At 27.7% G+C, this 16,757-nt stretch overlaps 1 protein-coding gene across 1 annotated transcript in view; it reads right to left on the bottom strand.

The window, feature by feature from the left end:
* cdc40 (cell division cycle 40 homolog (S. cerevisiae)) overlaps positions 1 to 16,178 on the bottom strand; it is a 25,554-nt gene extending 9,376 nt beyond the window's left edge. Inside the window, exons 1-12 of the mRNA XM_073816885.1 lie at positions 15,996 to 16,178; positions 15,669 to 15,755; positions 15,448 to 15,577; positions 15,251 to 15,337; positions 13,888 to 14,027; positions 12,513 to 12,609; positions 12,289 to 12,428; positions 10,398 to 10,472; positions 8,765 to 8,810; positions 4,652 to 4,753; positions 2,900 to 3,015; positions 1,264 to 1,397 (exon numbers count right to left, since the gene is read on the bottom strand). Of these exons, the coding sequence (XP_073672986.1) occupies positions 1,264 to 1,397; positions 2,900 to 3,015; positions 4,652 to 4,753; positions 8,765 to 8,810; positions 10,398 to 10,472; positions 12,289 to 12,428; positions 12,513 to 12,609; positions 13,888 to 14,027; positions 15,251 to 15,337; positions 15,448 to 15,577; positions 15,669 to 15,755; positions 15,996 to 16,178 (1,337 nt within the window). The remainder of the gene's footprint in view (positions 1 to 1,263; positions 1,398 to 2,899; positions 3,016 to 4,651; positions 4,754 to 8,764; positions 8,811 to 10,397; positions 10,473 to 12,288; positions 12,429 to 12,512; positions 12,610 to 13,887; positions 14,028 to 15,250; positions 15,338 to 15,447; positions 15,578 to 15,668; positions 15,756 to 15,995) is intronic.
* Positions 16,179 to 16,757: the final 579 nt, after the last annotated feature.

Raw genomic sequence — 16,757 nt, forward strand, 5'->3', positions numbered from 1 at the left:
ATATATATATATATATATATATATATATATATATATATATATATATATATATATATATATATATATATATATATATATATATATATATATATATATATATATATATATATATATTATATATATATATATATATATATATATATATATATATATATATATATATATATATATATATATATATATATATATATATATATATATATATATATATATATATATAATATATATATATATATATATATATATATATATATATATATATATATATATATATATATAATATATATATATATATATATATATATATATATATATATATATATATATATATATATTATATATATATATATATATATATATATATATATATATATATATATATATATATATATAAAATATATTTTGCGTTTTTATTTTTAGTAATTTTGATGCGTAATTGTGCCATTTTTTAGTCAATTTATTTACAATTATTATATTTTATTTCAGTTATGATTTATTTTATCTGAAGTAACAGTAATTTAGTTGTTTTTATTAGTTCATATATACACCTAAGTATATTTATTTATTTTTTAATATACATTTTGCATTGTATTTTTTGTCATTTTTATATACACACATCTCATTTATTTTATTTCAAGTAACAAAAATGTTTTTTAATCGTTTTAGTTTCAATTTCAGCTTATAACCCTTGTGTTAATATATTGTCTTTTTTTTTTTTTTTTTTTACCTGTTTTAAGCTAAAACACACAGATCACTTTTCACCTCATAAAATCAGAAGATAAAGAATTAAAAATTACATTTGCACAACTTAAAAGTTTTATAATTCATGAACAAAAACATTTTGTAATATCACTTAGAAGTACATTTTCCATGGTAATGCAATGTCTGATTTTAAAATGGTTAAAGGTCAGAACTCCTGTTATAATGTAGATTTTGAGGTGCACATAATCCTACATAATTTGTAACAGAAAAACAGTGGTAAAATATCTATTAAGAAGTCTGAGACTTTTCCAACGATATATAGTCTGTCATGATTATATTAGGATTTTTTGTAAAATGGTGAAGTAAACTTAGGCATCCCACTGAAGTTAAGCATCATTATGATTTTTTTTGGCAATGTAACATTATTTTCATGATAATTCCACAGATTTTGCTTTAAAATCTAAATGATTAAGTCTGAGAGAGTAATCTGACTTCTCGTTCATTAGGAGTAGCACACACTGTGTATGTAATGTGAATTTCAGTAATAAAGTGTGTCCTCACCATTCCCAGACGCGCAGACTTTTGTCGTCGGAGGTGCTGACGAAGCGCCGGTTCTCGTCCACGAAGGTGATGGTGTTGACTGCTCCCAGATGTCTGTCGTACTCCTGAACGACCTCACCGGAGCGGATATCCCACTGCACACAAACACAGTCACATCAGTCACTACAACTACATCTAAAACCAGACAAAGAAATACTTTCATTACTTGAAATAAAATAAACTTGATCTGAAATTTAAAAAAGCCAAAAATACACAAAACACTAAAAATGTAAAATATAAATATATATATATGTGACCCTGGACCACAAAACCAGTCATAAGGTTAAATTTGACAAAACTGAGATCTATACATCATATGAAAGCTCAATAAATAAGCTTTCTATTGATGTATGGTTTGTTAGGATAGAACAATATTTGACTGAGATACATCTATTTGAAATCAGAAATCTGAGGATGCAAAAAAAATAAAGACTGAGAAAATCACCTTTAAAGTTGTCCAAATTAGGTTCTTAACAATGCATATTACTAATCAAAAATTACATTTTGATATGTTTATAGTAGGAATTTTACAAAAAAATCTTCATGGAACATGATCTTTACTTAATTTCCTAATGATTTTTGACATAAAAGAAAAATCAATAATTTTGACCCATGCAATGTATTTTTGGCTATTGCTACAAATAAACCCCAGCGACTTAAGACTGGTTTTGTGTTCCAGGGTCACATATATACATATACACACTTTCTGGACCACAAAACCAGTCATAAGAGATTTGAGATTTGTATATCATCTGAATAAATAAAACAAAATAATACTAAGCTGAATATATAAGCTTTCTATTGATGTATGGTTTGTTAGGATAAGACAATATTTGGCTGAGATACAACTATTTGAAAATCTGGAATCTGAGGGTGCAAAAAAATCTAAATATTGAGAAAATCGCCTTTAAAGTTGTGCAAATGAAGTTCTTAGCAATGCATATTACTAATCAAAAATTAAGTGTTGATGTATTTACAGTAGGAAATGTACTAAATATCCTCATGAAACATGATCTTTACTTAATATCCTAATGACTTTTGGCATAAAAGAAAATTAGATCATTTTTTCACATACAATGTATTTTTGGCTATTGCCTTGCACTCCAGGGTCACAAATATAGAGATTAAAAAACAAAACGAATTAAAATTACAAAAATACACAAAACTAACAAATTTCTTTTAGATATAAAAAAATAATTATAATGACAAAAATGTGCATATAGATTACTAAAACTTATACAGACATTTTAAAAATTAATTAAAATAAAAATATAAAAATACATTGTCATTTTAAAAAAGAATTACAATGACAAAAATTGGCAAAATTTCTAAAACGGCAATATAAATTTCTAAAATGCTAAATTAAAACTGCAATAAAAGTTAAAAATTAAATAGACATGTTCAAAAAATAATAATAATAAAATGACAAAAACTGGAAATGGAAAATCCAAAAATAAGAACAAATTCAAAATATTAATAAAAACTATATTAGTATTAATCCGCAAAGCATTAATTAAGGTGTGCATGAGCATCCTCATCATAAACATGAGCTGGAACAACATTTAGAAAAAAAATAATGACACTCTCAGTTTGGTACCTGGACGATCTTCTTGTCCGACATCCCGGCAACAAACAGGTTTTGTTTTTCCTCGTCCGGGTTGAACTTCACGCAGTAGGGAACCTTCCTGTTGGTGAAGCGGGCGATGCACTGACCTGAGAGAACAAAGAAGATTCATTAGAGCCGATCCACCTTAACATCCAGGGCTCTACAGTGCGACCATTTGTCACATTTGCGACTGAAAACTGCTTGGTGCAAATATGAAAAAAATATTTAGGAGCACCATTGCAACTGACCCGATCAGCATATTTGTGAAGGGAGCTTCAAAAGTTTTTGCAGTGTTGAGTAATGTATCACAGACATCACACAAATCCTTTCATAGTGTTTCAAAGTGTAGAGAGACTATAAATAAGAGATTGATTGGGCAGTGGAGAGATCTTTGTTGATTATGATGATGAATTTAGATGAGTGACAGCTTTTAATGATTTTTAAGAGTTTGTAAATGAGATGTTGATTTAATACAACCCTTAAATAAACAAGAAGTTAATATTAAGTGACTTACATTGTCTGACTATAGCACTATTGCCTGATTTTGCTCTGTTTTGTCATCAAAAATGGTCTGAAACAAGTCACAACTGAGCCGCTTCTCCAAATACAGTGTTGTTTTGTTTATGAATAAATGTGCACTTTTAAGTGAATCTAGAGAGTCAATGATTCAATTTCCCATTCATAAAGTCACCTGTTTTATTCCTGAATGAATCAGCCATTTAAATTAATCAAATTAATGAATGATTCAGTAATTAAATCAGTGACTTGTCGCCACCTACTGGCAGATTTAATTACATTTTTAAAGTGTCTTTTCAGTTACTTTAAATCATTTAATATTTCAATATTCTAAATTTTATATCTAAAACATTATCCTCAACTTTAATTTATGAATTTGATTGCACTCATGTAACTTTTGAGCCTCATTAAAGACATTAACAAATTAATTTTGTTAATACTATTTTCATTTGATTGGTTATTTATTAGGGGCCAAGCCTGACGGGTTGTTGACTCTACAAGTGTGAAATTTGGCACAATTTTAGTGATGGCCATGAATAGTGATCTGACCAAATTTGTGGTCTCTAGAACCAACTCTATAGCGCCACCACTAGTTCAAAAATTCAACATTTAAATGGTAATAACTCTTGAACCCCTATTCTACAAAAATGAAACTTAGTACACCTGATTCCTCTCCTCACGCTGATCACATTCAATAGTTTACATTAAGACTCCACCCATTACAGTAGCGGCCACTTTAAAAAAGTAAAGTCGGTTTTTCGCTACTCCTCCTTATAAATTGATCCAATTCTTCCCAAAATTGGCTCAGATGATCTCTAGACCGAGCTGCACAGAAATAAACTGAAATTTTTTTTTTTTGAATTCATCTTTGTTAAAAAGTGATGATGTCACAAAGTTAACAAGATTGACCCAAAATTAGTTCAGAGGCTATAGCTTCGCCAAACTTTGATCAATTGAAATGAAACTTGGTATGCTTCAGCAACACCATGCTCTGAGGGTCTATGATAAAGTTGCACCATCTATGCGTCATGAGATACCAAAAATGCACATTTTTGCTTATAACTTTTGAACAGTTAGTCAGAAAATCTTTAAGAATAGAGCCCTGACACCTCGCATATGTTTGTGGAGCAGAAATCAAACAACACAATGAATAAAGTGCTAAAACTAGAGGAATAAAAGGCTGGATTAATCTTGGACGTTGCTGTTGTGTGTTTGTGTGAAACTCACCAGTCTCTGAGTCCCAGAGTTTGAGATATCTGTCGTAAGCGGCGCTCAGGAACTGTGTGCCGGTGTTATTGAAGCAAATGTCACGCACGGCTTTACTGTGACCTACAGAGACACAAAGCAATCAATCAGACCTAGGGGTGGGCAATATGGCAACAATATCATATCACAATTTTTTTTCAGAAATATCACGATTTTATGAAGATTCTTCGTGAATTGTTTTCACTACTTGCTATTGTTCATACTCAGATCAAGATTAGTGTTGCTTTCGTCAATGAAAACTATGACTAAATATCGTCGTCAACGAACCTTTATCACGTGACGAAAACGAGACGAGACGAAACGAAAATGCTGGACATGTGACGATGACTTTAATTAAATGTAAAATGCAATATCGTTGACGAATAAAAACGAGACTAAATGTGGTTTACAAAATAAAAACTATGCTAAAATGTCTCTTCATTTTCGGCGACGAAATTGGAAAATGAAGCTTTTCGAAGCACCAAAGCATTCCCCTCAACTGTATCGTAAAAAGCTTCATTACTCGAAGCTTTTCAACACGTTGTACACTAACGACATCTTGTGGTCAAAGGTGGAAAACGTTTCTTTTGCGTCCCAGATGTCAAAGCGATTTTTGGACAGTTTCATCAAATGAATCAATTTGTGCTACGAAAACCATAAGAAATATTTTACTTACACAAATTAATTAATCTGTAAATAAACTTGTAAAGTACAAGCATGATTTGTGTAGCCGTAGATGATCAAAGTAAATTAAGAATATTGTTAAGTTGACTAATATTATTATTAATTAGAAGTGATTTTGAAGCGGGGATTACTACAAAATGAACATGCACAAAACTACAGGTACATATTTTTTTCGTATTATGATTTATTCTTAATAAAGAAGTGAATGACACTTGAAACCTGCGCAAGGGGTTCGTGTTTGAATCAGAATACGAAGCAGTCACGTTTGTTAAACTTGAATGTATGATTTTTTTCTAGCATAGTCATGTTATGCAATTTTATTTATTTTATGTGTGTGTACTTCTAACATGTTTGGTAGGTAAAATAAATGTTGTAAATTCAAATTAGAGCATCTTCCACGTCTGGAATGGATGTATTCTTGAGCTTATAAGGTAACAATAATATAATAAGATAACCTTGTTTGAAATGGGTTTGGCTAAAAGAAAACTTATACTATATTGACAGGGTTAAATAAAATTGCATTACTAAAAATAGACTAAAACACAATTTTCATTGACTAAAGCTAGACTAAAATGTCATCAGATTTCTTCGAATAAAACTAGACGAAAATAGTCATGGGTAATTCTGACTAAAATGCTCAGACTTTTAGTCGACTAAAACTTGACTAGACTAAAAAGAGTATGAATGTGACTAAAACTAATAAAAACTAAAATGACAGCTTCACACAAAGACTAGACTAAAACTAAAATTGGCCGCCAAAAACAACACTAATCAAGACTATATATACATTAAAAAAAAAAGTCATTTTTTATTATTATATAACACGGTTTCTACTGTTAATTTACTCCCTAAACGTTTTTGGACACATCTATATAGTCAATAAACTAAGTTGGCCTGTTTTTCAATGAAAAGCACCTATAATAATATTGTAATAAATGACTATAACTTGCTTGGGGAATGTTATATGTAGACAAAATTTTATTTGGAAGTGTAAAACACCTAAACACAATTTCCTAAAGAAAAAAAATCCAAACTTCAAGAGTTTTTGTTTGAGTACGCCTTTTCCCTAAAATTGTTTTCATTTTTAGAGAAAACTAAAGAAAAATTGGGACTTTAAATGTGACCCTGGACCACAAAACCAGTCATAAGGTTAAATTTGACAAAACTGAGATATATACATCATATGAAAGCTCAATAAATAAGCTTTCTATTGATATATGGTTTGTTAGTATAGGACAATATTTGGCCGAGATACATCTGTTTGAATATCTGGAATGTAAGGGTGCAAAAAAATCAAAATACTGAGAAAATCACCTTTAAAGTTGTCCAAATTAAGTTCTTAACAATGCATATTACTAATCAAAAATTACATTTTGATATATTTATAGTAGGAATTTTACAAAAAATCTTCATGGAACATGATCTTTACTTAATTTCCTAATGATTTTTGGCATAAAAGAAAAATCAATAATTTTGACCCATGCAATGTATTTTTGGCTATTGCTACAAATATACCCCAGCGACTTAAGACTGGTTTTGTGGTCCAGGGTCACAAATAAGCTAGACATAAACTTCATGTTTATAATGATATGTGCACTTGATGCTGACTGCTAGAATAGGTCTGAAAAAACAAAGAAAAGTACAGGCGTGTCAGGTGCCCCAAAAATGTTCTAGGTCTTTAAGGGTTAAGAAACATATGAATGTTGAAAGTGCAGCTATAATTCTCCCCAGTGCTTTCTAGATCTGAAGTTCACTAGATTTTGAGACACAGCCAGTAACAGGTCAGATGAGTGAGAATGAAACTGCATCTGTCAGCGTAACGAGCGGCTGATGAACGACTCTGAGACTCGAAGCTTCCCGCTGGACCGTTCCTGGTCAAAGCTTTTTATCAGCCTGGCAACAGTCGCCATGGCGACGTTAACGACGTCTGGACCACATCACCTTCCGATCAGATTCTAGATGTCGTCTTTAAAAGTTAAATATTACATCTGCTCTCTAGGAATAATTCATTCGGGTGTATTTTTAAAGCGCTCTTTATAAAACCTCATAAAAATAATATGACAATAATATTACTGTGTAATAAGAATCTTTATATAAAAAAAGTATTACTTTTAAGGTTTAACTGTTTTAAATTCATGTATTTTTTTGTATTATAAAAAGTATAAACACTGTATATATTATAAAATTATATATTACTATTATTTTATATATTATTATTACTATATTATATTAGTAGAAAAGCTGTTTTAAATTCTTGCATTTGTTTTCAATAATAATCAGACTGTTCTAAATTCTTATTTTAAAATTCATTATTTTATTATTCTTTTATTTTAGCATAATGTATCATTTTAACAGACCATTTTAAATTATTGTATTTTTGCATTATAATAAGTATTAGTATTATTATTGTTATTCCATTTTAGATTATGTAATATATTATTTTAACACTTAAATTCTTGTGTTATTTGTTATATTTTATAAAAATCTATATATTCTAAAATTATTTATTTATTATTTTTAGATTATATTAATAATTACATTACAAATATTAAATTAGAAAAGCAATTGTTTGTTTATAATGATAATTATTATTATGATTATTTTGCTATTTTGATTACATAGTATTATATTATACTAACAGAATGTTTTGAATTCTTATTTTTAAATTAATTATTAATTTTTTTTTTTAATTTGTATTATTTTTCTATTTAAAATAGCATACTATTATTTTAACAGATCATTTTAAATGATTGTATTTTGGCATAATAATAATAATAATAATAATAATAATTATTATTATTATTGTTGTTTATTATATTTATTCCATTTATATTATGTAAATAATAATAAAAAATAATAAATAAAAACAATAATAAAAATAATAATACTAATAATAATTATTGGTATAATTATTATTATTGGTTTTACTATTATTAGTGTATTTTTGCACAATAATAAATAATAAAAAAAATTATTATTATTATTATTATTATTATTCTATTTTAGATTATGTAACATATTATTCTAATAGACTGTTTTAATTTCTTGTATTTTTGCCAAATAATAAATATTATATTAATAACAAAATATTATTACAACATTAGCATTTGTTTTAGTTATTAGTATTAGTTGTTAAATAATTAGTTCATTATTTTTGCAATCCATATTGTATTCCATTAATATTCTAGATGTTCTCTTAAAACAAAAGTACAAGAGTCCAGAACGACATGTCCTTGGTCTAAGTCTCACGATGATTTAATTAAACTGAATGAATGAAACATGACGACAGTGAGATTCTGATGATCACAGCATTACAGACAAACGACAGCAGAGAGAGATTGGAATGAAGTGCGCATCTCTTCCTCTCCGGCCAAACAAGACTAAAAGAGATAAAAACGACTCGAGACTCACCAATAAACGTCCGCGCACATCTCCTGTCATTATAAACCTCCCACAACTACAAGAGAGGAAAAAAACAACATCAGCATTGATTACTAAAATTTTATTTAACCATAAAACAGGACCCAGAAAACATGAAACTAAAATGGATTTTTTTTAAGGCAATTAAAATATTTGTTTAATTACGTATGTTTTATTATTTCAATTAATTACATTTTAGTTAATAACATTTTATTTAACCATAAAAACAGGATCCAGAAAAATTAAAACGGAAAATGTGAAATTTCTGAAAAATAAATAGGAAAAAAAAAAAAAAAAGGATTTCATATGGCCCGGCCCTATTTTTTAAATAAATTGTGCAATTGTGTATGTTTTATTATTTTAATTAAATACTAAATTTTTTATTCAACCATTAAAATAAAATCCAAAAAAAAAAAAAAAAAAAAAAGATGTAGAAACACAAAGTTCTTTTTAGAAAAATTTGGGCTCCAAAATGTCACTGTTAAACTTGTAATAAATTGTGTTTAATTTTAATTAAATACATTTTGAATATTAACATTTCAACCATTTATTGGAATCTGAAAATATTAAAATAGAACATACAACATTTCAGAAAAATAAAAAAGGAATTTGGGGGAAAATTCACAAAATGAAAACAAATATTTATTTATTACTAAAATGTAATTCAACTATAAAAAAAGCATCCAGAAAAATTATGAAAACATGGCATTTCAGGAAAAATAAAAACTAATAGGAAAAACTAAAATGGCAATTAAAAAAATCGCAATTAAAAATGTTGTTTAACTTTGCATGTTTTTTTATTTCAATTAATTCAATTTTAGATAGTAACATTTTATTTAACCACAAAAAACAGAATCAAGAAATAAATTGGATATTAAAAAAAAGGTAAAAAACATAAATTGTTGTTTAATTGTGTTTTAATTAATTACATTTTGATTATTAAAATTTTATTTAGAATTTGATGTAATAATAATAATATTATTTAAATTATTACTACTACTACTACTACTACTACTACTATTTATTTATTATAGACAATATTAATAATACAAATAGTGATTATTTTGTTTTATTCTAATCTACTGTCTTAAATGCTTGTATAATAATTGTTATTACTACTATTATTTTATTATTCGATGAGTAGACTTATATGTATTAAATTATTGTAATATATAATTATTATTATTATTAGTAGTAGTATTTAAATTATTACTACTTCTATTTTATTTATTATGACAATATTAATAAATAAAAAGAGTGATTATTTTGTTTTATTATAAAGGACATCTTAAATGCTTGTATAATATTTATTACTACTTTTATTGTATTATTTGATAAACAGACTATTTTATAAATAAATATATAAATTGTTTTGTTTATTGTTGTTGTTGATGTTTTATTAGTATTATTGTAAAATTATTACTATTCAAGAGTTAAAAATTATAAATATATACGGATACATATTCAAAACCGTCTGAGATGAAGTAAAGAAGAGTTTTACATAACAGGTTAAGCAGCGTCCTGTGGTGTGATATTATAATGTGTGACTCATTCCCTGAAAGAACAAACTTATTCAAACAAACTTATTCGAGCATGAGAGTCATGTTTGAGTTAAAGATCTCACCTTGATCTTACAGTCCATGGAGCAGGAGAGCAGGAGATGACCAGACACCGGAAACAGCCGGATGGCGCTGACACCCTGCAGACAGGAGACGCATATAAGAAACCATACGACCATCAGAGATGAGAGGAAACCATGTGAGTCAGTATGCAGTCACAGCGCCAGAGGGACTGAGACCAGACGAGTTTGTGTGTGTGTTTGTGGAGTGAATACTGATGCCGTGAGGAGCAAACACACACTGAGAGACAAACTCAGTGTCTGTACATTATGATGATAGGCAGCGGATGCCGTGTGGAAAAAGAATTGCTGAATCTAGTCAGAAAAATGGAATTTACTGCACATTTGGCAACATTTAGGATGAATAAATTAAAAGTAGGGCTGTGCAGGAGCCACCAGTATTTGATCATTTCATCTGAGAAAACTGTCAGCAGATACACACAGAAATGTTAAGATCTTTAGTACAACTCGCCAAAATAAAAGCTTGGTTTACATTAAATACATTACTATGGTACAATTGCACATACTTCTTAAAGTGATGAATTAAAAAGAAGAAAACTAAATAAAATTAAAATATTTGAATAAATTAAAAATATTTAAAAATGTTATATTTTTTAAATAATTGTTTGTAAATATAAAATAAATACATTACTTTGATACAATTGAATGTCCTTCTTAAATGTAATTATAATTAAAAAGAAAACCGAAAATTTCAAAATAAATTAATAAATAAATAAATAAAAATAAAGGATTATTTTTAAATATTTGTTTGTAAATAAAAAATATGTTACTATGGTACAATTGAACGTACTTCTTGAAGTAATTCATTAAAAAAGAAGAAAACAGAGCATTTCTGAAAGAAAGAAATAAAAAGGATTATTTTATTTTTTTTAAAATTGGTAAATAAAAAACTATATTACTATGGTACAATTGAACATACTTCTTAAAGTAATTATAATTAAAAAGAAGAAAACACAATTTCTGAAAAAAATAAAATGGATTATTAAAAATAAAAATAAATAATAATAATAATAATAATAATAATAATAATTAGTAAATCCAATAGAGTTAACCACTAAAATTAAACCCAGAAAAAATGAAATCAAAATTTCATTAAATTTAAATTAAAATGGAATTTTGGAAAAAACATAACGGCAATAAAATCTTAATTTTCCTTAATAATTTGATTGTGTTTAACTGCATGTGTTTTATTATATCAGTTAATTAAATTTTAATTAATAACTTTTTTAGCCATTTATATGAGAAAAAATTTAACAGAAAATGTGAAATTTCTTAAAAATAAAGAATTTGAGAAAAACTAATTGTGTACGTTTCATGATTTTATGATTAATTACATTCTGATGTAACCACTAAAAGTAAAACCCAGACAAAATTAAAACAGAAAACACAAAATTAACAGGAATTTGGGAAAAATATAATGGATTTCATAAGGCAATAAAAAAAAATTCCTTAAATTTTAATAGTTTAATTGTGTTTGTTTTATTATTTAAATTAATTACATTTTATTTACTTTCATTTAATTTCACCACTAGTACTGAAAAATTAAACTACATAAGAAATTTCTGGAAAAAAAAAAAGGAATTTGAGGAAAAAAGTCATTTTTGGTAGTAAATTGCTGTTTAAATTAATTACATTAAATTACATTTTTGTTTAGAATTTTTTTTTTAATTCTGTACCTTTCATGTTTTCAATTAATCACATTTTGATTACTAGAACTTAATTTAACAGAAAAATAAAAAGGAATCTGGAAAAAATTTAATGGATTTCATAGGGCCCTAAAAATGTCATTTTTGTTTCAAAAATGGATGATTAATTCATAATTTTAATTTATTTATTTACATTTAGATGACATGAAGCATATCTGGCAGGGCCCTACCTTGGTGTGTCCGGTCCAGACGTGCAGCTGTTTCTTGGGCAGATAGCATTTGTCTGGGATGTCCACTGAGCGCAGATTGACGCCCACGTCTTGAGGAATGTGCAGGTACGAGCGGCCCTGATAATCATACGCGTCTTTAACTGCAAATAGGAAGAGAAAGCACTTTAACAGCAGATCGAACACACGTTTGGTGTCACGCATGTTGTGATGGTGGTGTGTCGTACTGTGCAGGATGGTCTTCTCCTCCGCTGGAGACTCTTCTTCATTCTTGCCTCTCTTCTGTCTCTTGGCTGTGATCTCATCCAGCTCTTTCTGCTCGTCCTATCACATCAAAACAGGATTAAACAAATTATTATTATTTTTTTTATAACTAGAATTATAACATTATGACATCAATCTGATGGTTTACTATGAAGAGTCCTAAAGTAATATTGCACTGAGAATGACATGAATAATAAATTATTTTAAAATATCTTAAAATACTTGGTGTAGGATTTATTTTTAAACAAATCTTTATTTATTTGTGTATGTTTTATTTTTTATTACAATTAATTAAATTAATTAGTAACATTTTAACCATAAAAACAGAATCCAGAAAAAATATAAAAAACACAATTTCTGAGAAATTGCAGGCGAAAAGTCCCTAAATAAATAAATTTAAAAAAATTGTGTAATTGTGTACATTTCATGATTTTAGTGAATTAAATTTTGATTACTAAAATTTATTTAAATATAAAAATGGGATCCAGAAAAAAGTTTTAAGTGTGTTTTATTATTACATTTAAATTACTAACATTTTATTTAACCATAAAAACAGGATCCATAAAAATTAAAACAGAAAACATGACATTTCTGAAAAATAGAGGGGATTTTGAAAATATATATTTTTTTTTATTGTTTAATTTTGTACATTTCATGATTTCAATTAATTACATTTTGATTACTAAATTGTTTATTCAAACATTAAAAAAAATCTAGTAAAATTTTATCAGAAAACACAACAAAAAATAAAGTGGATTTCATAGGACCCTAAAAAGTAATTTTTGTTACATTTGTAATAAATTGTTTAATTTGAATTAATTAAATTTTGATTACTAAAATTGTATTTAACCATTAAATCGAAACCAGAAAAATTAAAACAGGAAAAACTAAATTTCATAAAAATAAAAAAAGGAATTTGGGGGAAAATTCAAAGGGGCCTAAAAATTGATTTTGTTTATAAATTGTTGTTTAATTCTGTATGCTTCATGATTTTAATTAATTCAGTTTTCATTACTAAAAATGTAACTGCTAAAATTTAATCCAGAAACAGTAAAACATAAAACAAAATTTCTGAAATGATAAAACATGTAATAGGACCCTGTAATAGGATACATTTAGAATTAAATGTGTATAATGTAATTAAACCATTATGACAGAATCCAGAAAACTTAAAACAGAAATGTGAGATAAATAAAAATAGAATACAAATATTTGTAATCATTTTTTATTCAGAAATTGCAATAATAAAGAATTGATATATAAATAAGTTTTTTCTTGCTAAACGTATTCCAATATTTTTCCCATTTCATCATAAACTGAAGGTTTTAAACGTCTCACCTCTGAAGGTTTGGCCACGTCTTTCTCATCCTGGTATTTGGCCCAGGGGCCGAGGAAGGTGTCGATGTCTGCCGCATCTCCACCTTTCACCTTCTTCCTCTTCTCGCTCTTCTTCGCTCCCGCTTCAAACACCGTCAGCCCTAGAGGAGGAACAATTACAGTAAGTTTATCTCATTTGAGTTCTGACTTTTAGTGGTACATTTACAATGTCATACACTTTTGCATCATCCACAATAACACCAGAAACAAAAATCGGAATATAAATTGAGTCAATTTTGATTGGGCTTTGCTACTGACACCATTTTTTATAATTTGAGAAAAAATAAAAATGGATTTCATGAGGCAATAAAATTGTTGTTTAATTACATATGTTTTATTTCAATTAAGTCAAAATTACTAAATTTTAATATAAAAAAAAAGGATTTCATAGGGCCCTAAAAAAGTATTTTTTGTTAATAAACTGTGTAACTGTCTAAGTTTCATGATTTCAATTAATTACATTTTGATTTAACCACAAGAAAAAAAAAATGACAACAGAAACTAGATTTTTGAAAAATAAGTTAAATTGGTATTCATAAGGCAATAAAAACTTAATTTCCTTAATAATATAACTGTGTATGCTTTATCATTTCAATTAATTACATTTTAATTACTATCATTTAATTTCACCATTAATACAGAATACAGAAAAACTGATACAATATTTATTATTCCAGAAGGAATTTGAGGAAAAAATAAAATGGATTTTATAAGGCAATAAAATTGTTGTTTGTTTAACTGCATATGTTTTATTATTTCAATTAGTTAAATTTTAATTAACAACATTTTATTTAGCCATTTATATGGGATCCAGAGAAAATGTGAAACTTCTGAAAAAAAAAAAAAAAAAGATTATAAGGCCCTAAAAAAGTAATTTTTGTTAATAAACTGTCAAAATTTCATGATTTCAATTAATTACATTTTGATTTAACCACTAAAATAAAACCCAGAAAAAATTAAAACAGAAACAAAAAATTTCTGAAAAATAAAAAGGCATAAAAAGGATTTCATAAGGCAATAAAAACTTAATTTTTGTTAATAATATAATTGTGTAGGCTATATTTTATTTTAATTTATTAAATTTGTATCTTTTTATTTCACCATTAATATGGAATGCAGAAAAATTACAAAAATAATCATTTCTGAGAAGAAAAAGCTATTTTTGTTAGTAAATTCTTTAACTGTGTATGTTTCAAAATGTAAATTAATTACATGAATATAATTTGTTTCCAAATTGCTTTTAATTTTTATTTATAATTCCAAAGTCGGCAAAGAAAAACATGACAAAATAAAGGCGGCAGATATTGAATGACAAGAATCGAACCTTTGTTTTTCTCTGCTTCTTCTATGGCTCCAATGTAGGTGCTGGATGAGACCTGACTGGTGTCCACAGACGGATCCAGAGCGTAACCTGATCATAAACATTGATTAATCATATTTTATACAGCAATGGCATGTTCTATGTATAATAACAGACAGATTAGAAAAGCTACACAAGTAAGAATGGCATAAATCTCTCACCAAACGTAGAGAAAGTTCTTCTCTGTTGCTCAAACATGAAGTCGTTGACATGAGCCGGCTCAGCGTAACCGGACAGCATGTTTCTCGGGGCGGCCATCTGCTGGGATCTAAACGGGTTTGTTGGTCCAAACTGGAATGAGATGTAAAAACATGTTTATATCACTATATTAAAATACACTATATGCATCCATCTGAAATGACAAACAGCTACATCCAGTCACCTCTGGAGCAAACATTGTTTCATATGTAGGGTTGTAAGAGACTTCTTTGAGTGCTGGATCAAGATGAACCCCAGTCTCAACATCTTCCTGACAAAGACAAACGCAAAAAAATCATGATTTTAGTTGTTATTAAGTAGCCAGAACAGACAAAACAACCACATTTAACTAGGCTGTTTATCCTACAGAGTAAATACATAAACATATCAAGGTTTATCAAGCTATAGTGCATTTAAAAATCATGTTAACATCATAAAAATCTACTGTACTGAAGTATTTTGGGGTTTGACGAGAACATTTGTGATCGTCAGCGGCGCGGTTCTTGTTTACCTTTACGGCGACTTCAGGCGCGGAATTCAAAACGGCTAACGTCGTTATAGTGCCGGATTTCAACGGCTGGAGATGGGCTACCGCGTCTGGGTCGACTTTCTGTGGACTGGTACCGGTTTCAGCCTCGTTTTCCGAATCTGAGTCGCTGCAGTACGAAACGAGGGAACCCACCGCCGCCGCCATCTTGGATGTTGTGGGTCTTTCGTCAGCGGGTCCTCAAAGATGAACACTGTTCGCAAAATAATTCTCATCTTTGAATTAATATTATAACACATGTTTATACTTAAAATGGATTTAAATTACGGATTTTGATTTTATATGTCTGAAATTGAATGTCACGGGCACGCAGTTATTGTAATGAAGTAATTAGTAGTAGTAATCTTTTAGGACGCGTCCTGAGAGGAGAAACCGCTCACAAGAGCGCGCACTGCGACGTTAACGCGCTTTCTATTCTGCGTATTTTTTTTAAATTTTTTTAGTTTAGTTCCATAACACAAGTACAAAGCAAATATAAGGCAATGTCGTACAGTTTAAAGCATGTAAAACAGAAAAAAGCATAATATCACGAGGTTCTAAATATTCTGTATTTATCCTGTGGTTTATTTTGTTCTTGCTAGGGTTATTATAAATTAAAATAAACAGAAAATATACAAATATAAATATTTAAAATGTAAACATTTAAAAATGTGTTACTTTAAATAGAAAATTAAATTTAAAATTATTTTTTTCAGATTTTTATTAGCTTAACTTCATATATATATA

The sequence above is a fragment of the Garra rufa genome, chromosome 13, assembly GCF_049309525.1.
Source record: "Garra rufa chromosome 13, GarRuf1.0, whole genome shotgun sequence".
Classification (NCBI taxonomy): domain Eukaryota; kingdom Metazoa; phylum Chordata; class Actinopteri; order Cypriniformes; family Cyprinidae; genus Garra; species Garra rufa.